This window comes from Cyprinus carpio, chromosome A20 (genome assembly GCF_018340385.1).
Source record: "Cyprinus carpio isolate SPL01 chromosome A20, ASM1834038v1, whole genome shotgun sequence".
Classification (NCBI taxonomy): Eukaryota; Metazoa; Chordata; class Actinopteri; order Cypriniformes; family Cyprinidae; genus Cyprinus; species Cyprinus carpio.
Window position 1 is genome coordinate 22,191,219 of NC_056591.1, and position 23,515 is coordinate 22,214,733.

The following is a 23,515-nucleotide window of genomic DNA, read 5'->3' on the forward strand; positions in this document are numbered from 1 at the left end:
GAGGTTGCTAATGTGTTCTGGGTGGTGGTTATGTGTCTGATGTGAAATGCATCAGCCGTGATCTTCTGTTCTGTAGATGCGTCTCGGTTTCCTTCTTCAAGAATCTTCATTCTTAATAAAGTCCTCAACAACACACACGATTTGAGCACAAACACTGCAGGACGACACACACGCTGACCCAACATGTACATATGAACATGAAAACACTCAGGTGAGTCTCATGATATTTTATTCCATTAAATACATATGTAGCATCATACATCACGTTAACATCAGGCACAACTTAATTAGAAACTCGTCTGCGAATCGATTTGTTGCATGCCATACAATCTATTAAAGCCACAGTGACGTCTGTTCTTCTGCATTGGTTTTATAGGGAAAAGGAATTTTGTATATGACTCTAATAATTCAAAAGTGAATATTTTCCATCAGTGAATCTGTTTGGTTTGGAGACATTCACATGTATCTGTTTTTGATGTACTCGCGGTACATGAGCACGTCCTCATGACAAAGAGTCCTGACCCAGCCACGACCCGTCTGAACGTGACACTCGAACACCGCGCGGCTCTGGACGTCCACCTCTGGAGCCGAAACCTCATAGATGCTGTCCGACGGGAACAGAGACACCGGAGCGCTGCCGGGGAAAACACAGGGGGGAAAAAACACAGAAATTAAATGGAAAAGATTTTAAAAATGCTATAATATTAAACAATTTAATTCAAATAATTGAATATTAAAACATTTTAATAAAAAAAAATACAAATGATAATTCTAATCTAATCTAATATTAATAATTGAATATTAAATAAAACTTTCCATTATAAAATTGCATTATAACATATTTAAACATACTATAACCTAAAATAATTGAATTCTAATAATTAAATATTAAACAAAACTTTTTTAATTTAAACAAATATGCAACTAATATTTTAAAATATTAGAATATACAATTCTAATAATTGAATATAATTTTTTTAAATATGTCTGAAATTAGATTAAATTGAATTCTAATAACTGAATATAAAATTTTTTTTTTTTTAAAGATAGGTATTTGATTAAAGATTTTCCAAAACACTACAATATAAAATTATTTAATTCTACTAACTGAATATTATTATTATTTTTTTTTTTAATTTTTAAAGAGATACGGCTAAAATTAGATTCAAAATATAAACAATAACAATATAAAATTATTTAATTCTAATAACTGAACATTAAATATTTTTTAAAAAGAATAAGCAGGAATATATATAAATGGTGCTATAAACGTGTTGTGTATTGAGCAAAAGGAGCAAAAGTTACAGTGATACTTAATTTAAATACATGAATACTCTATTTTTTTTTTTTTTTTTTAATAACATCATGCAAAAGCAACTGCTGATGAAAATGAGGGTTTTGCCAAATTTAAGCACAAAGGAAAAAATAAACAGATAAGTAAATTTAAATGTGAAAAATATTAAAAATGTTGTTTAATATGCATCTTTAAACAACAACCCGATCTCTTGTCAAGCCTTCACACTCATCCAATCTAAAATAAGAACAAAGAGACTAAATGAACTTTAAAGTTACTTAGTCTCATGAAATGCAGGAGTCAATAAAACTTAAAGAAATGTAAATGAAGTAGTAAGTCATGAATATGCATGAACTCTTCTGACACCCGAGAGCTGGATGGATGGATGGATGTGAGCCTGTTTAAAATTAGAAACCGGATTATCACTTAATATGAGGTCATATAATATGAGTTTTGCAATGTTAAATAAGTCAGAAACTGATGGAGGATGAGCTCGTCCAGATCAATGGCTGCAGCTTGAAAAACACTCTAATCAGTGCTGTCGAAGCAGGCTTGTAAATCCCGCTCTGCTTCATTAGTCCATGTCTTTACAGATCTCACTACAGGCTTAGCAGATTTAAGTTTCTGCTCGTAGGCTTGTAGAAGATGAACCGAACAGTGATCAGAGTCCCAGAGCCGTTTGAGACACAGAGCTGAATGCATGCTTTAAAACTGTAGCAATGGTCAATATATACAGTACAGACCAAAAGTTTGGAAACATTACTATTTTTAATGTTTTTGAAAGAAGTTTCTTCTGCTCATCAAGGCTGTATTTATTTGATCAGAAATAGAGAAAAAAAACAGTAATATTGTGAAATATTATTACTGCAATTTAAAATAATGGTTTTTTAAATTTATTATACTTTAAATTATCATTTATTTCTGTGATGCAAAGCTGAATTTTTTTTAGGATTATCATCACATGATCCTTTAGAAATCATTCTAATATGATGATTCATTATCAAAGTTGGAAACAGTTCTGCTGCTTAATATTTTTTCAGAACATGTGATACTTTTTTAGGATACTTTGATGAATAAAAAGTTAAAAAAAAATAATAAAAAAAAGAAGATATGTTTTTAAAAGATAAATATTTTGTAATAACAATATACACTACTGGTCAGTAATTTGGGGTCAGTAATTTTTTTTTCTTTCTTTTTTTAAATAAAATCAATACTTTTATTCAGCAAGGATGTGTTAAATTGATAAAAAGTGATAGTAAAGAAAATATATTATTAGAATATATATAATTTGATTTTTTTTTTATTTTTAATAAATGCAGTTCTTTTTTTAACCTTTTTATTCATCAAATATATTAGACAGCAGAACTGTTTCCAAACACTCCATAATAAATCAGAATATTAGAATGATTTCTAAATGATCATGTGATAGACTGGATGTTACATGTGACACTGAAGGCTGGAGTAATGATGCTGAAAATTCAGCTTTGCATCACAGGAATCAATTATTTTTTTAAAGTATATTCAAATAGAAAACTATTATTTTAAGTATAATAATATTTCACAATATTACTGTCTTTTCTGTATTTTTGATCAAATAAATGCAGGCTTGATGAGCAGAAGAAACTTCTTTCAAAAACATTAAAAATAGTAATGTTTCCAAACTTTTGGTCTGTACTCTATATATATCTATCTATGAATCTATCTATCTATATATAATTTTAATATTTTATTTTTCTCAAATGATAAGAATACTGTCTTATTTAAATGACAAAAGCACTTTCCTATCAGTTTGTCTGCTTGTGTCACTCATGCTGCTGATTCAGTTTCCTTCTTATTGTTGTACTGAAGGAAGACTCCTGAAGTGCGTGTTACTTCCTTCTTGATGAGGTTATTGCAGCGGGTGTTGTTTTTTTGAGTCTCACACACACTCAGACAGGAAGCATTACATCATCAGACGAGTGTGTGTGTGTGTGTGTGTGTGTGTGTATGAGAGATTCGGCTCATCCTCCATTTGTTCATCTTAAACCTTCACTCATGTTCCTGTGAGGCCTGGATGTATATACTACAGCACGTTCATGAAGCATTATAAACATTCAGAAAGCCTTGTGTGTGAAAACTAAAACCACAGGCGTCAAACATCAACACATTTTACTGTAAATCATCTGTAAAACCATTATGAGGGATCATACATTATAAATACTGCAATGATATATAAACAGACTTCACAGAAAGCATTCATTAATATTTGATTCATTTTCAACAGCTGCTTCTCTCATCATAATGTAATCTAATGCACGCACACTCACAGACACACGCACACACACACACACACACACTCACAGCCACACATGCACGCATGCACACACACACACACACACACACTCACTCACAAGCACACACACACACGCAGTCACACACGCAGACATACACACACACGCGCACACACACACCCACACTCACTCACAAGCACACGCACACACACACACACGCACCCACACTCACTCACAAGCACACGCACACACACACACGCACACACACACACGCGCACACACACACGCACACTCACAGCCACACATGCACGCATGCACACACACACTCACAGCCACACACGCGCACACACACACACACACACACACACACACACACACACACACACACACACACACAACGCACACTCACAGCCACACATGCACGCATGCACACACACACACTCACAAGCACACACACACACGCAGTCACACACCCCCCACACACACACACACCGCGCACACACACACCCACCACTCCCTCACAAGCACACGCACACACACACACGCACCCACACTCACTCACAAGCACACGCACACACACACACGCACACACACTCACTCACAAGCACACGCACACACACACACGCGCACACACACACGCACCCACCCACACTCACCTCACAAGCACACGCACCCGCACACACACGCACACACACTCACTCACAAGCACACGCACACACACACCCACACCCCACACACACTCACTCACAAGCACACGCACACACACACACGCGCACACACACACGCGCACTCACAGCCACACATGCACGCATGCACACACAAACTCACACTCACAGCCACACACGCGCACACACACACACACACACACACACACACACACACACACACACACACGCACACTCACAGCCACACATGCACGCATGCACACACACACACTCACAAGCACACACACACACGCAGTCACACACGCAGACATACACACACACGCGCACACACGCACACTCACTCACAAGCACACGCACACACACACACGCACACACACTCACTCACAAGCACACGCACACACACACACGCACACACACACACGCGCACTCACAGCCACACATGCACGCATGCACACACACACACACACTCACAGCCACACACGCGCACACACACACACACACACACACACACACACACACACACACACACACACACACACACACACACACGCACACACACACACACACACGCACACTCACAGCCACACATGCACGCATGCACACACACACACTCACTCACTCACAAGCACACACTCACACGCAGACATACACACACACGTGCACACACACACACACGCGCATACAAGTTGTTGAACACAAATATAAAAACAAGTAATCTCCAAGTTGTTGATTCCCAGTATAAAAACGAGTAGTCGCAGACGCAAAGAAAAACACACACACACACCACACACTCACACGCAGTCACACACGCAGACACACACGCACACACGCGCGCGCACACACACACACGCGCACACACACTCACTCACAAGCACACACTCACACGCACATGTGAAGGCGTGAATAGCGTAAATGACAAAACAAGAACAAAACAAAGGCACGTTTCCAACAGCATCAATGTGGTGTGAAAAACGGCATTACATAACGACGGGAAACCCTCGCACACCTGCTGTCTTCTCTCTCTCTGTCACACACTCACACACACACACACACACACACACGGTGTGAATGTACATGTGTATGTTCACACCGTGTGCTCGTGTGCGATATATATAAGCGACAACTGCGCTTAAAGTATTTAAAATAGTTCCTCAATTGTTAATCTACTCTTTAAAAAGAAAGTTATTTGTTTTGAAAGAAATGTAATAATTTTATTCAGCAAGGACGCATTAAAATAATCAAAAGTGACAACAAAGGCATTTAGACTGAAGACTGGAGTAATGATGCTGAAAATTCAGCTTTGATCACAGCAATCAATAACATATTAACAGATATTCACATAGAAAACAGCTATTTGGAATTATGATAATATTTCACAATTTTTACTGTTATTACTGTATTTTTGATCAAATAAATGCAGCCTTGATGAACAGAAGAGACAAAAAAGAAAAAAAAAATATTCCAATCTTTTGAATGGTAGTGTATAAAAATGTAAAATGATGAGTAAGTAATTTAATTATTATTACAATTAATTATGGCTATGAAATGCAAATATATAGATAGATAGATAGATAGATAGATAGATAGATAGATAGATAGATAGATAGATAGATAGATAGATAGATAGATAGATAGACACATTTTTTCCTCATACACTCACAGGCTGAGGCTGGTGTCTAATTTCTTCATTTCGTCACGTCTCTCCACCTTGTGCTGGTTCTGACCCAGATGAGCAAATCTATAAACACACAGAGATAAAGGAGCATCAGTAAAGGAACCATAAGCAGAATCACAGAATCAGCAGCAACAAGTCATTTCAACTCAATTCACAGGTCAAAGCAGCTGCAACAAAAACCTCAGTATGTGAATCATGACATTTAACAGGTATCAGATACTGAAATATCTGAAAAACTAATTAAAGGGCGACGCATTTCATAGAAACGTCTGTATTGTGTGTGTGTGTGTGTGTGTCAAGTCAAGTCAACTTTATTTATATAGTGCTTTTAACAATACAGATTGTATCAAAGCAACTTTACAGCATTAATTAGGAAAATAGTGTGTCAATAATGCATAAGGATAATAGTAAACACTCAATTTTCAGTTAAAGGCAGTTCATCATTGATTCAGTGATGGGTCAGTCACTGGTCAGTTAATTAGGAAAATAGTGTGTCAATAATGCATGTTGCAGGCTGCAGCAAAGTCACGCACACACACAGACTTTGCTGCAGCCTGGAACTGAACTGCTGGTTTGGTACACTCAATTTTCCAGTTAAAGGCAGTTCATCATTGATTCAGTGATGTGTCAGTCACTTCTTTCTGTCACTGATGGAGTTTTGGTTCCTCTGGTTTGCTTCGCTGGGGACACTTAATATCCAGTGATATCATTGACTTGATTGCACAGATACTATTTAAACTGAACTGAGCTGGATGATGACATCACTGAATTCAATGATGAACTGCCTACAGTATAACTGAAAATTGAGTTATTACTATTATATCCTTATGCATTGACAGCATTTTTCTATTTTGATACTGTAAAGCTGCTTTGACACAATCTGTATTGTTAAAAGCATTATATAAATAAAGGTGACTGGACTTGATTGAATGCAGCTTTCTGAGAAACACGGAGAGAATCAGTTCACAGAGTAATTACAACTAAACCATAAAAAACATTTTTGTAACTTGAAAAAAGTAAACATTTTATTTCAGCTCATTAACTAAAATTAAAACTACAAAAGATTTTTGTCACTTGAAATAATAAATATTAAGTTTAAGCAAATAAAACATCATAAATTTAAACATTTTATACATTTAGAGCCATAAAACACCTTTTCATTACCGGAAATAACTTAAACATTAACAGAAATAAAAAAAAATATAAAAAACTTAAACTTATTTTATTCCAGCTTAACTAAAATTATTTATATACCATTATTGTTTTATTAATATTTGGATTTAGCTTTTATTTTAATATTTTCTTATTAAATATTACTATTTAGGTTTATTTTTTATTATTATATCAGTTTTAGTTCAGTTTTAGCTGTTGGTCCAGTTTAAATTTAATTTAACAAAAATGTTTTTAATAGTTTTATTTTTATTTTAATAGTTTTTTAAAAATAAATGTTTTATTTTTTATAAATATTATTTGGTTTAATTTATTTTTATTTCAGTTTCAGCTTTTATTTATTTCCAGCTAGTATTTTTATTGCCTCATCTAAAATGTTCTTACATTTTTTAATTTTGGGTTTAAATTTAATTTAGCTTTTCATTTAATATTTATCCCTCCCTCCTATTTTACTTAACAAAAAATGTTTTTAATAGTTTTATTTTTATGTTTTCTTTTTACATGTTATATATTTAATTAAAGCTTATTTAAATTTAAATTTTGGGTTTAAATTTCATTTGATATTTATATACCTGTGGTATATGAGGATGTCTTCATCCGGTGGGTTGACCAGCAGGTTCAGGCCGTACGTCTCTCTGACAGGCGGCAGACGCTGCTGAGGCGGATCCTGTAAGGTCACACAGGTCAAAGGTCACACAAAGGTTCAGTATATTAGGATGATTTCTGAAGATCATGTGACACTGAAGACTGGAGTAATGATGCTGAAAATACAGCTGCGCATCACAGAAATAAATTAAATTTTATTGTATATTCACATAGAAAACAGCTATTTGAAATTGTAATAATATTTCACAATTTTTACTGTATTTTTTGATCAAATAAATGCAGTTTTGGTGAGAACAAGAGACTTAAAAATATATCTTATTGTAAACTGTATAATGTTATTGTATAGAGGAAAGTGTATGTCTCTTGCTGTATGTGTTTTAAAGCAGAATAGAGCTGTTTCCAGTCCGTCCAAACTCTGAGAAGTGAACTGAAGGGGCTCCCCTCACTAACGAGCCGCTGTTACGTAACCGGCTGAAGGTTTGACGAGTGTGTTTGTACGGGTGTTTCCCTCCGGCGGCCACGCGTTCGGTTTTACTCCTATACATGCTGATTAAACTCCAGCCGTGACTGATGCGACGTTTCACACGCACCAGAGTAATTACAGTGTCGCAGTAATGAGGTTTTCACATTTAAATATTTCATCAGCCGCGGCCGTTGAGTTTATCCCACCGTTTGCACGCGACAAAGGCGTATGTGAGCGACGCCTTACACGTGAGCCGTATGAGAAATGAAGAAACACGAGCAAAAAACAGACATGAGAGAACAAAAACTCTCAACAGACAGACTGAAGACTTTTGGCCAAAAGCCTCGTGTCATTTCAAATTAAACACACTTGCCGATTTAGATTTTTTCCCCAGGGAATTTAAACTGATATAAACAACTTTTAAAGCTGATATCTCACAGAAACATGTCCAGGTCACATTCACACCAAAAAACAGAAGAAAAAAACAGACGGAAAAAAAAGAAAAGAAAAAAAATAGAAAATATTATAAAATTAATATTATAAAAAATAAAAAGATTTTTACTAAGAGAAAAGCCAAAACAAGAAAACAGGATAAAAATGGAAAAAATAATAGAAAGCTTTTTCCAAAAATAAAAAATAAAAAATAAAAAATGCTCCAAAAGAAAAACAAACAGGAACAAAAAAAGAACTACAAAGAAAAAAAAAATGATAAAATAAAAGCAAAAAAAGAAGAAAACAAAAATAAAACCATCCTTTCCAAAAAGAAAAATGGAAGAAAATTTAATTAATAAATAAAAAGGGGGAAAAAATTCAAAAGAAACAAAAATAAACAAAAAAAAAACAATAAAAAAATAAAAATAAAAACCAATAGAAAAAAATTAAACACATTAAAAAAAAAAAAAAAAAAAAAAAAAATACATATAAAAATTTTTTTTTCCAAAACAAAAAGCCAAAAGAAGGAAAAATAATAAGAGGAAAACACAAAAAAAATTCCAAAAAGCAGAACCAAAATAAAATTAATTAATAAATCAATAAGTGCTGTCAATCGATTAAAAAAAAATAAACTAATCAATCACAATTTTTTTTTTCTGAAATTAATAGCGATTAATCTCACCTAACATTAAAGTTTTTAAATATACTTTTATATTACAATTATTTTGCATTCAATCCTTAAATTAATGTAGAAAACAAAAACAGTATATTTTTTATATTTGTTTGATGGCATCTTTTTTTAAGACTAAAGGCAAGTATTAATATTTAACCCTTGACTATAGCCATTAAATTTGATCAATAATATCAATCAAGCCATTCAAAATGTTTGACTTAAAAAAACAAACAATTTTTAAAACAATCTTCACATAAACCCATTAGAATAAATGTCATATTTAGCTACCTGTGCCCTTCAGCACGTAGAAATAATACAGAAATTGAATAAAGTTATCAAACGCTAAATTCTAAATGAAATATAGATGATCCTTAAAGCTATAAAAGTTACTGATTTGCTCTTTTTTCTTTTGTTCTCTGATGAACAGCATCCCAGCAGCTGGTTATGAGGTTATTCTGGCTGCTATCACTTTAAGAGCTGCTGCTGCTGAACATGACGTGGATCTGACACGCATCGTAGTTTCTCATAACTCTTTACCTTTCCTGCTCTCTCTGGCTATTAAAGTCTCTAGAATGAGTTGAATCGGTGTGTTAGATGACAGTTTGGAAAACCACTGCATTTCAGAAACATGTTCTTAAATCTGACTCATATAACAAATACTTATATACTGTACATGCACAGTTTTAAGGCAGCTTTAATCGCCTTTTTGGTAACTTCATGACATAACTACCACATTGCATGCACTTTAATATGAAATTATATACAGCTATGAATATGAATATGAATACTCAGTTCTGCTCTCTTGACATACACATCAACCTCTCTCTCTCTGAGTGTGTGTGTGTGTGTGTGTGTGTGTCTCCATGTCAACAAGTCAGTGTTACTCTGACAAACAATCAGAGCACTGAACCGGATCTGTGTGATGCTTTCATTCATCCTCATTAATATCTCCATCGTTCAGTTGGGACCTTCCTAATTTCATGCACTCGCAAACACCAACATCATATATATTCATACATTAATGCTCATAAATACTGATTTATGAATGATCACAATTAAACTACAGTATACAGTACACTGCAAAAATCATTTTCTTGCTCAGTATTGTGTCTTGTTTTCTAGTACAAATATCTAAACATCCACAAATCAAGATACATTTACTTAAGAAGATAAATAAGATATTAAGCCTTTTTTTCTGAAACAAGAAAAAATATCTGTCTATGAGCTAAGAAAAATAATTTTTAATTAAGTTTACTTTTCTGTATCACTGAAATTTAGTATTTCTTGTATTTTAGTATTTAGGTACTGTTAGTTTTATTTTATTCTAATATTTTGAATATTTTTTATTTTCATATTTTCCATTTTTACTTTTAGCAATCTGTTGTGTGGTTTTGTAATTTTAGTATTTTTGTGATTTTTATATATAACTATATTTAAAAAAAAAATATATTTTAAAAATGTAAAAATTAATATTTCTTTTTAAATAAAACCGTTACTTTATAGGGCCCTGGAAAGTAATTTTTCGTTAATCTTAATTAAAATGTGGTTAAATTGAATATGTTTCATGATTTCAATAATTAGACATATTTTCATTACTTAAATTAAACCATTAAAACAGAATACAATAAATAAATTATTAAATAAATAAATAATAAAAACTGAATACAAAAAAAAAGAACAAATGTAAAAAAAAAAAATTGAAAAAATAATAAGAATTTTTAGGGCCCTAAAATATGTTAGAAATGAGTGGCTCAAGTTTATTTGATCAAGAGTCCTGATCATTTCAGTCTGACCTGAACAATTTGAGCAGCACATTTTCACTTATGTTACAAAGAAATTACTGTTTTTGATGCAAGAAAGAGAAGAGAAGAGAAGAGAAGAGAAGAGAAGAGAAGAGAAGAGAAGAGAAGAGAAGAGAAGAGAAGAGGAGAGGAGAGGAGAGAAGAGAAGAGAAGAGAAGAGAAGAGAAGAGAAGAGAAGAGAAGAGAAGAGACTGTATTAATATTATTCATTAAAGTCCTGAGCATTCATTCATCTCTCATCCATTACAATCCCTCCGTTCTTCCCTCAATCCCTCCTTCAGTGTCTCTCAAGGTAAATAAACCCAAATGGCCTCGTTGTCATGGCAAACCTCGAGTCACACGAGAGAGAGAGAGACTTTGATTTAAAATTTCCTTTATTAAATCAAGGACATTTGGGATATGTTGCTATATATATATATATATATATATATGAAAACATAATCACACAATTTTTCGGGGGCTGAACGAATGAGAAACATGCAAAAATAAAATAAATAAATACACATAAAATGCATCTTAAAATTATAACTCAAAAAATGTATATACACATAAAAAATAATACGTAGATTTTAAACATGTATAGCTTATATTTTTTTAAGTTGCATTTTCACTAAATGCATTAGAAAAGGCCAACTGTGAAACACACCAAATAAAAAAAACAATAAATATATATTTTTGTTGCATTTATGTTGTTTATTCAATTTTTTTTTATATTTTTAATGTTGCATTTATGTTGTTTATTCAACTGCTGAATGCATTAGAAACGGCTAAGTGTGAAACATGCAACAAAAAAAAACAACAACAACATACATATATACATATATATATATAATATGAAACCATTAATATATTATCAAAATAAGTATCAAAAAACAAAATAAAAAATATAGATAAAATGTAACAAATCTATAAAAACTATATATATATTATATATATATATATATATATATATATATATATATATATATATATAAATTTATTATTAATTTTTTTTTTTTATGTTTCATTCATGCCAACATTCATACATTCAATTATTGCTACTAAGTCATTTAAAGTTCTTAAAAAAATAAATAAAGATTTTATTAATATTTAGTGCAATCTGTTCGTCTAAATCAAAACATTTATGACAGTAAGACTGATTTCAGAAGGGACATAATGGACAAAACTGAACAACTATTATCGCAAAATAATTAAACATATGAAGAAATTTTGCAATTGATAGCATTTGTTTTTTCTCTATGCTTTGCATTATGAGCAATACTGTATGAGTTAGTGTAATTTGTACGCTGCAAATTAGAAAGGATTGTACTGTAGGTGTCATAAGCAATGCAATTCAGCAGATCCCTACTGACTCTATACACGCAACAGAAGATGCTTCCTCAGGTAACGTTTCTTCAGGATAGAAACTCAATTACAGCATCATCAGAATCGCTCTGGAGATCTTAATAAAGGAGGGATCAGGCGTATTGTTGAGCGCGGGCATCTGCGGACACACACTGACTCACACAGAGCCCAGAAAACAGCCTTCAGTGCTTCAGTGTCACATCAAAACTTACAGAGAGAGAGACGCAGCATCCACTGATCAAACTCACACTCACTATTACTAGTGCTCATACTTAAGAGATAATCACTGGATTAAATCAATCCACTCAGAGCACCCTAGCAACCACGTAGCAACACCCTAGCAACACCCTGACAACCACCCACATCACCCTAAAATCACAGAGAAGAGTTCTGCATAAACACTTACAAATCACAAATGTTTGTGTGAGCAAATTTTGAGTTTTAAACAAATATATAAAAAAAATAGGTAATTCTATTAGCTCAATTTGTATATAACAAATATATATATAACATAACTCCTAACAAACACCCAATCAAACAAACAAATTAATAATTAAACCAGTAAATGCATTTTATTATTATTTACATTATATAAAAGTATATATTTTATATTTTTTTCATAATATAAAAATTGAGGAAATGTAATTTATATATGTATATTATATATATTTAATATTTTTTCTTAATATACAACTTGAAGAAAATATATTATTTATCATATATATCATTATATTTTTTAATACAAAAATTAAGGAAAATTAAAAATATTATATATATATGTGTGTGTAAATAATTTCATTATCATTTATATTTTTTCTTATTATACAAATAAAATACTATACAAAATTAAATGTCATATTATATTATATTATATATAAAAAGTGAGGGAAATTTTTTGTATAATGTAATTAATGTAATTAACATTAATTACATTAATTAGTTAAAATTAATTATATTAAAATTAATTAATGCTAATATAATTAACACAGTTAATGTAATTAATTGTTATTTATATTATAGAATTTATTTATAAATAGTTTATTTAAATAGTTTTTTTTTATATATGTATTTATAAAAAATTGTGTGAGAGTCAGCTCAGAAAAAATAATATAAATACAAACTAAACTTTCGAAAAACTTGATTATGATCCAATTCTGTTCCCTTCAGGACATCAGCTGGCTTCTCTCTAGGTCACATGACTCACATTCCCATCCTAATTATATGGAAAGATCTCAAACGGAAGCAGTTCTTCACATTTGCTGCTTGTGGAATGAACTTCTTTTCATCTGCACACCGAGGAACGCTGCCCTTTCTGATCTCCATCTGTTCATTAAGAACCGCTCTCAAACTAATGAGGGAGCGTCTGAAACCATCAGCAGATCCAGACCAGACCAGACTTACTCTGATCAGAAGTGTTTCACTCCAGAAACTCTTTCCCTGTGTTCACGACTGAATCTGAGAGACCTTCACAATCACATACTGCATACTAGTTCTGAGGAGACAGTGTGCAGTTTTTCTGGAGGTATAATACTGTATCCCACAATGCATTGCATTATATAATATAAACAATAATTAATTACATTAACTACAATAATTACATTAACAATTAAATAATTTTTTGTTGATAGGATTAAATGTGGTTAAAATATTTTATTTATTCTTCCATCATTTTTTATAATGGAAAAAAATAAATAATATAAATAGTAATTATATTAATTATTTTAATTGTTTTAAATATGAATAAATATGATTATTTAATTAATTTTATTTTATATTTATTATTATAAATACTTTTTGTTGATATGATTAAATTTGGTTAAATGTTTTATTTATTCTTCCATCAATTTTTTATATTAGAAAAATAAATAAATGAATGATATAACAAGTAATTATATTCATTCTTTAAAAAGAAATAAATATAAATAATTAAATGTAAAAACACAATTAAATAAATGTTAATATTTTGAAAGTTTTTTATATTTTGTGTTTTTTATTATAATTTTAAAGTTGCAGTCATTTTTGTATGCTTTTTTTATTAGTTGTTGTTTGTTTTAAATAAGTTGTAGTTTACTTAAAGTTATTTCAGTACTTCAGCCTAAACTAAAAGAAAATGAGAAATGCTGCCTTGACAACTAGCTAAAATAAAATACGTTTTTTATATTTATTTAATTTTATTTCAAGTAAAATATATAGTTTGAAACTACTTGCTTACTTCTTTTTGAATACTGTGCATCTCATGAAATGTTCTCTGTTGCTCAGTGCACATGCATACTGTATACAGTGTACATACTGCAGAAACAGTCATATTAGTACGCTAGTGTTGCATTCTGAACAGCCACACCACAAAAGCTTGTGTTTGGAGCAGCTGCAGTCATGCGCTGGAGTAAGTGCATGTTTAATGGTGAATACCTCATGCAGGCGGCTGCTGTCGCTCGGCTCGGTCAGTCTGATTGGTGTGGATCGCTGTGAGGCCGTCCCGTCCTCCTCACGCTCTTCCTCAGAGTCATCCTCAGAGCTGCTGGAGATCTGCTCCTCGCTGGGAGGAGGAGGAGCGCTGGCTGCTGTCTTCCTCTGCAACACCGCCTCCTCTTTACTGGACTTACTGCTGAGAGACCAGAGCAGAGGAACCAGATCAGCACCTCATCCACAATCACATAAAACACTTTCAGTGGGCAAAACCCTGCATTCAGGCCATCAGTGAACTTAGAGTTTAGAGATAAAGTTTAAAGAGTTATGGTATAAAGAGTTAGAGTTTACAGAGTTTAAGTTCAAGTTTATAGAGTTAGAGTACAAACTCGATTCCAAAAAAGTTGGGACACTGTACAAATTGTGAGTAAAAAAGGAATGGAATAATTTACAAATCTCATAAACTTATATTTTATCCACAATAGAATATAGATAACATATCAAATGTTGAAAGTGAGACATTTTGAAAGGTCATGCCAAATATTGGCTAATTTTGGATTTCATGAGAGCTACACATTCCAAAAAAGTTGGGACAGGTAGCAATAATAGGCCGGAAAAGTTAAATGTACATATAAGGAACAGCTGGAGGACCAATTTGCAACTTATTAGGTAAACTGGCATGATTGGGTATAAAATGAGCCTCTTAGAGTGGCAGTGTCTCTCAGAAGTCAAGATGGGCAGAGGATCACCAATTCCCCCAATGCTGCGGCGAAAAATAGTGGAGTTTCTCAGAGAAAAAATGCAAAGAGTTTGAAGTTATCATCATCTACAGTGCATAACATCATCCAAAGATTCAGAGAATCTGGAACAATCTCTGTGTGTAAGGGTCAAGGCCGGAAAACCATACTGGATGCCCGTGATCTTCGGTCTCTTGGACGGCACTGCATTTGAAGTTCTTTTTGGAAAACTGGGACGGCATGTCATCCGGACTAAAGAGGACAAGGACAACCCAAGTTGTTATCAGCGCTCAGGTCAGAAGCCTGCATCTCTGATGGTATGGGGTTGCATGAGTGCGTGTGGCATGGGCAGCTTACACATCTGGAAAGGCACCATCAATGCTGAAAGGTATATCCAAGTTCTAGAACAACATATGCTCCCATCCAGACGTCGTCTCTTTCAGGGAAGACCTTGCATTTTCCAACATGACAATGCCAGACCACATACTGCATCAATTACAACATCATGGGTGCGTAGAAGAAGGATCTGGGTACTGAAATGGCCAGCCTGCAGTCCAGATCTTTCACCCATAGAAAACATTTGGTGCATCATAAAGAGGAAGATGCGACAAAGAAGACCTAAGACAGTTGAGCAACTAGAAGCCTGTATTAGACAAGAATGGGACAACATTCCTATTCCTAAACTTGAGCAACTTGTCTCCTCAGTCCCCAGACGTTTGCAGACTGTTATAAAAAGAAGAGGGGATGTCACACAGTGGTAAACATGGCCTTGTCCCCAACTTTTTTGAGATGTGTTTGATGACATGAAATTTAATATCAACTTATTTTTTCCCTTAAAATGATACATTTTCTCAGTTTAAACATTTGATATGTCATCTATGTTGTATTCTGCATAAAATACTGAAATTTGAAACTTCCACATCATTGCATTCTGTTTTTATTCACAATTTGTACAGTGTCCCAACTTTTTTGGAATCGGGTTTGTATATAGAGTTAGAGTATATAGAGTTAGAGTTTACAGAGTTAGAGTTAGAAACAAATCAACTCTGACCAACTGAAGTGTCAGAGCCCAGATCATTATCATTAACTAAAACCATTACGATAACATTTTACATTAATTACATAAACAGTTAATTACATGATTTGTTTACATGATCTATTTTGTTATTTTGAGGTGCTGCTGAACTCGCTGAGCTGATGAAGGAAACAACAGATCTCTCAGACTCACCCCAGCACTGACTTTGCGCTCTCGTCTGGTTTGCGGACAGTGAATGGACTGGGATCGAGGCCCACCGTCTTCGGCATGAACTCCCTAAAAGATGAGACAAGAGAGAAATCTTGTAGAAAAACCTGTGCACAAACAGTAACTCTCAACTGTCTTTCGCACTGCTGTATATTCAAATATCAATTATATTCAAATCATCAAATAGCTTTGCATCAGGTTTGAAGACGCAAACATGCTTCACAACAACCCATCAAAATAAAAGTTTGTTTGAACTCAAAGAAATTGTGACAGAGATTACTACTTTACGGTAGAATGAACTCCTCAAATAATAATAATAATTGTTGTTAATTTTTTTTTCAACTGTATAAATTTTAATTTGACCATTAAAACTGAATTCAGAAAAATGTAAAGTATAATTTGAAAAAAAAAAAAATAATAATAATAATTAGGGAGCCCATGTATTATGTTTTCTTTCCTTTAAAGGGGTCATATGATGCAATTTCAATTTTTCCTTTCTCTCTGGAGTGTTACAAGCTCTTGGTGCATAAAGAAAATCTGTAAAGTTGCAAAGACTAAAGTTTCAAATCCAAAGAGATATTCTTTATAAAAGTTAAGGCTCATCCACACCCTCATAAAACGCCTCATTCTAACACGCCCCACATCTCTACGTCACTGTGTGGGAAGATTTGCATAACGCCGCCCAGATGTTCACGCAAAGAAAGAAAGTGTTATTCTCGCTGTTGCCGCTGGCGCCATGTTGTGGAGTCACTGTGTGTTTCGTTGAAGTGAAACTTTGTTTGGCTTCCAAAAGAGGACTTGACTAGAAATCAGTGGTTAAGTTGTATTTCAACACTGTTCCAGAACAGTCCAACCCAAATATTCAGATGTGTGCATTTTATTGAGGATGAGGACAGTTTCTTGAACCAGTAGCCTGCTATGCGTCTGTAGCACAACGGCTGTTTTTATAAAGTTGGTCAGTTCAAACTTTGCAAGGACTGTCCGGCGCTTCTGATTCACAGCCTGTAAGTACGTTTTTTATATTTAAATAATTTGCCAATGATGAATCAAACGTGAGTTTTGAGCAGTGTAGAGTAGGCTTGTTGTTCGTTGTTTATCAGATCACAAATGCAGACGTGGTATTATGTTTATGCAGTGCAATACGCAATGCAACGCTTAAAAAGACAGTATAAGTCATTATAATCAGTAATTATGTCCCCACTGGATGCAACAAATGCCTCGTTTTTTAATGTGTTTTATTTGTTTTGTCTCGTCTAGTGATGTCCGGATCATGAACAAATCTTTCTATTTAACCAGATCTTCTTAGTGAACCGGTCGAACCAGTTCAACAAATCTATCTGAATCGTTTGAAACGGTTCGTGTCTCTAGTACGCACTAATCCACAAATAACTTAAGTTATTTGGTTTATAAACATGCCTTACACTCCCTCTGATGCGAAATAAACCAATATCCCGCATTATTCAGTTATTCCTAACAGTACAACTGCTAAAAGAGAAGCGATGATGGGATGTGCACAAGCAGAGCAGCTGGATTGAGTCTCGTGCTGCTGGGAGACGGTATCACAGTATGTTAAGAGGCATAACATTTCCGTCACACGCTTGAGGCATTCGGCCAATCACAACGCACTGAATAGCTGGCCAATCAGAGCACACCTCGCTTTTTCAGAACGATGAGCTTTGTAAAAATCAACTCGTTTCAGAAGCCGGGGCATAGAGGAGAAACAATAATGTACATTAAAGGAAAATAATGTGTTTTTTGAACCTTAAACCACATTAACACATTGCATTACACCAAATACACAAAATAATGTTCTTTTTAGCAGCATCATATGACCCCTTTAAGAAATACAAAAATACTAAATATATTGAAATTGATTTTTAAAAAATGAATGGCACATTTGTTTTTATGAAAATGAGGCAAACTACCGGACGGATTTTCCAACACTCATCCGGTGAGACGAGATGGTAAAACGAGAGCAATAAATATGAGATCATCTGAACCCCCGTCTGAGAGACAACAGGAGACGGACGACACCATAAACCACAATCAAACACTTTCACAACAGAACAGAAGGACCCCGAGCGTGAAACCGAAACACACAGAAGATGAGTTCACCAGAAACACAGACTAGACCGACTTCTGTGTTATTCACATATATTATAAACATATTCTACTCACAGATATGACACACCGTATAATTTACTTTTTACACAAACAAACCCACAAGCAAACAACTTAACTATTTACTGAAAAATTAATTCACGTAAGTAAATAAACTTCAATGTTTTCTTGAATATATTCTTGAAAATATTTGAATGAATGATCATTCATATACATAAACATTTTATTTTAATATTTACTTAAATATTTATTAGCATAAACAAATAAATAGTTAGTATTTTAGTAAGTTAGTATTTACTTAAATATGAAAATTAACATTTACTCAAAACTAATTTTCATATATAAATGAACACTTTAATATTAAAATGTAATATTTACTTAAATATATAAATTAATTTACTTAAATATTTACATTCACATCTACTTAAATGCTAATTCACATAGATAAAAATAAATAAGTAAATAAATAAAATTTTATATTTTAACATTTTAAATTTAAACAAAGTTTAACATTTACTCAAATATCTTTAAATTAACATTTACTTAAATGTTCATTCAAATAAATAAAAATCATTAATATTTTAGCAATATTTTAAATTAAAAAAAATATTATAAAATGGATCATTCCGGTCCTTGATTCTGATTGGTTGAGCCGCATTCAAAGCTGTTGTAAATTACTCTACAAACATACACCTTTGTTTACGTTTGTGTGTTGCTCGGCAACCACTTTGTTGCAACCACAACTGATTCTGAGGAACTACATTGTTGGGTGGAAGAATACTGTTTTTATTAATATCATTACACTTTATTTGCTCTGTTTTATTTTGTGAAACCTTACTATGTATATGGAATAACCGTTTTATAAAAGCAATAAGCCCCGTGAAGCTGTGGTTTACAGTGAATTTATAACGGCTTGGGGCTTATTGCTTTATTTTAACAATATTTTCTTCTTTAACACACGTGAGCACAGCATGACAAAGTGTGTGACCTTGAGGAGTTGGTCATGGCGATGCTGAACGTGTCATCGAACGAGGTGAGTTCGTACGGCTTGAAGAACTCGGTGTAGATGTCGATGCTTTCGTCAAAACGGTTCATGCGCTTAACTGCCACCTTCCTCCTGTTCTTCTCACACTGGGCTGAAACACACAGACACATTCAGAAAATCTCTATGATTTAACAGGCAGAAGTTATGATATGCAGCATGTGTGAGGCGTATAAATACAGAACAAAATTTCCGAAAACAAGGTGAAAGAGAAATTAATTAATTATGCTAAAATGGAAAAGGCAATCACATATTGCAATATGACAAGTACAGAGAAAAAAATTAGAAAAAATGAAAAATCGGAACTATTTGTACCTAATATTTGTGTGTACAACGTATTTCTATAGTAAATTCCACTGCATGAATTTTTTTATGGGGTTGCCGAAAGGGGCCAGTAAAAATATTAGGGTGGCAGTGCCACAATACATGTTGCATGTCTAAATCCAATGGAAGATAATATTTTTTTGCCGTTACTATTAATTATTTCTGGGACCATATCAAGTTATAGGCTTCAAAACTTCAGTATTACTATTCTCTGTATAGAGCAAAATAGAAAAAATTCGTTCTGCAATTCAACTGCAAGTACCCTCATATTTATTTGAAGTAATAAACAAGAATGTATAGACGTTTAATGCATCACTTCATCAAAACTATTGTTACAGTAAATGTTTTTTCGCTGCACAAAGTACATTAGATGAGGAGAAAGACCCTGCGTCGGGAAAGCAAGACTTTGAACTCGCGGGCATTACCGGAAATATTTTCTACTAAATAAAAACTGTTTCTGTCTGCAAACGCTGTGACGCAAAAGTCTGAGGGACCTTGTGAGTGACAGACAACATTTAAAACTGGCAGAAGAATTATGGCGGGCTGGTCACCATATCTAATCAATGAATGGTAAACACTGGTTAACCGTTCTACATATGTGACTTTAAGTGCCAATGATTAAAATTAAATGTTGCCCAAATCTGCACTAATATACAGATCAATTGATGGAGTAATATTAATCTACCAAAAACTTAAAGCGTTCGATCCATGTGTGAGCAACAGAAATAGATCAATTCCTAATTGCCTTAATGACGCCTAATCTAAGTTAGCCAAACATTGTAGTATATGAGTTTGACAAGTTTTATATAACATACGAAAACTAAGTTTTACTTGCATTAGCTGGGTTTCCAACACCCTGCTTTTATGGGCATTTAGTTCCATCGAGTGATGCAAACACTGAATTTCGAATAAAAATGCCTTAAAAGTTTTAACACTCACTTGAGGTGATTTTTGACTTGTGCAAAAAAGGTTAATGCGAATAATAGGAGATGGAAATGCATTTTGCGAATAAATTCCTCCAAGCGCATCAAAAAAAGTGATGTGACTTTGCGCTAAGGGACGGTAAATCCTGACTAAGTAGCAGAACGATCTCATTCCAAAGCATCTAAATGTTGTTATGATCATTCGGAAATGCCAGAGCAAGTCTGTCATCAAAGTATTTCTGTATAATTGCCTCCCAGAACTGTTAAACGACTGCGTTCCCAAACAGCAGCTTCCACCTCCGTAAGCAATAAACGCATCCATTGTGTTTCATCTGCTCTTTCTGAGGTGCAAGTAATTTATGATATATGAAAATTATTAAATTCAGTTGCTTCTCCTATTTTTTTTTAGTGATGTATAGTGCCAGTTTATCAGGAAGTGACGATTTTGTTCTCTTTGACTCGTTGGATGAAAAAGGTGAAATATTTGAAAATTTTTGGCTAAATATTTAAATATATTTTAAAATATCTAAATTTATATTTACTTAGATACTAAATCACAAATAAATGAATAAACAAACATTTACTTAAATATACAGGTAAATATTTATTAACAATGAAATAGATAAAAAAAAATGTAAGAGTAATTAAATAAACAAAGAATTAATTAAATATGTATATAAAATATGCTTAAATATTTAAATTGCTCACTTAAAGTTTTACTTAAATGTTCATTCACAAATAAAAACATTTACTTAAAAATATATTTAAATATGTATTCACTTAAATAAGTAAATAAATTAAAAAATTATTAAATAAACTTAAATATTTATTTTCAAATATACTTAAATATTTAAATTGTTTTACTTAAATATTAATTCACAAATAAATAAATACATATTTACTTAAATATTTAGTTAAATATTTATTCACACAAATAAGTAAATAAACCGATTGATCAATAAACTAAAAAATAATTAAATGAACAAATATAATTAATTAAATAGGTACTTTAAAATATACTTAATTGTTTACTTAAATATTAATTCACAAATAAATAACTAAATATTAATTTTAATATTTGGATTAATATTCAGTCACATAAATCAATAATCGGTGATTGTGGAGCGTTTCCGATCAGTCTCTCATGATGCTCAATGCGATCAGGACGCTGACTGATAAGACGGCTGCTTCGGCTCAGTGTTGGTGATTTATATGTCAGCTCACGTCTCTCATATCAGTGTTTATGGATGTGTAAAGTGATCACCTTCATCATACGGTGAGGGCAGGAACGTCAGCAAGCCGTCAGTCCACCAGTGTGTGTAACTGCAGAGAAAAACATAAACACATCCACATCCGCATCAAACATGACTACGTTAACACCATGTTATTCTGCGACACAGTACCATGGGAATACTACCGTTTTACACACATGTATTGTGTAATATGGCAGCATATGAACATTGTAATAGTGAACATCAAAGTACTATGGTATTACTATCTGATACCATCACTGTACCTCAGTACTATATTTATATGTGTGTGTGTTTGTGTGTGTGTGTATAAATTTATATACATATATTTATATATATATATATATATATATATTTTTGTTCAATAATACATAAAATATAATACATATTTATATACAAAATTTTAATTAAACCCAGAATATATTAATTTAAAAATTACCGTCAGCCAACATATAATACAGTATATATAATTTATGTAACTACAGTATATAGAATATATATAATAATATATATTGTATGCGTGTGTGTGTGTGTATATATACAAATAAATATTAATTAATTAAAATATATATTGTATAAATCATAAAATAAATATATAATATAAAAATGTGTAATATTATATATTTTATAATAATACATTATACATAAATACATATACAAATATAAGGTTACATTAAAATATGCATTAATTTTATCACACCAGAAAATACATGCATACATGTGCATAAAATCTGAGGGGAAAATGACCTGCACAAATAAAATTAATAAACTATGAGTGGGGTATAGGGCAATGTCTATAGTAACATATTAAACTGTAAAATTACTGTAAAAAGCATGATTTACAGTTCAGATACAAGTTTTCACAAAATAAGTTTTATAAAATGATACACTTCACATTTCAGCCTTTAAACCATCTTATTTTTAATGTAAGAGCTGGCTTGAACTTGGTGTGAATTGTGCTGCTGGATGTTGTGAACTAGTATTGGTTTTCAAATTATTTAAAATTTATTATTAATATACTAATAAACACACTATTTTGTACTGCATACATACGAAAACAAACAAACAAACAAAA

General features: G+C 32.6%; 1 protein-coding gene across 1 annotated transcript in view; it reads right to left on the reverse strand.

Annotated features, from left to right (window-relative positions):
• Positions 1 to 212: 212 nt before the first annotated feature.
• LOC109101222 (polyphosphoinositide phosphatase-like) overlaps positions 213 to 23,515 on the reverse strand; it is a 68,697-nt gene continuing 45,394 nt past the window's right edge. The window contains exons 18-24 of the mRNA XM_042778152.1: positions 22,455 to 22,513; positions 19,890 to 20,037; positions 16,766 to 16,849; positions 14,804 to 14,999; positions 7,647 to 7,741; positions 5,890 to 5,967; positions 213 to 634 (exon numbers count right to left, since the gene is read on the reverse strand). Of these exons, the coding sequence (XP_042634086.1) occupies positions 457 to 634; positions 5,890 to 5,967; positions 7,647 to 7,741; positions 14,804 to 14,999; positions 16,766 to 16,849; positions 19,890 to 20,037; positions 22,455 to 22,513 (838 nt within the window). The 3' untranslated portion in view covers positions 213 to 456. The remainder of the gene's footprint in view (positions 635 to 5,889; positions 5,968 to 7,646; positions 7,742 to 14,803; positions 15,000 to 16,765; positions 16,850 to 19,889; positions 20,038 to 22,454; positions 22,514 to 23,515) is intronic.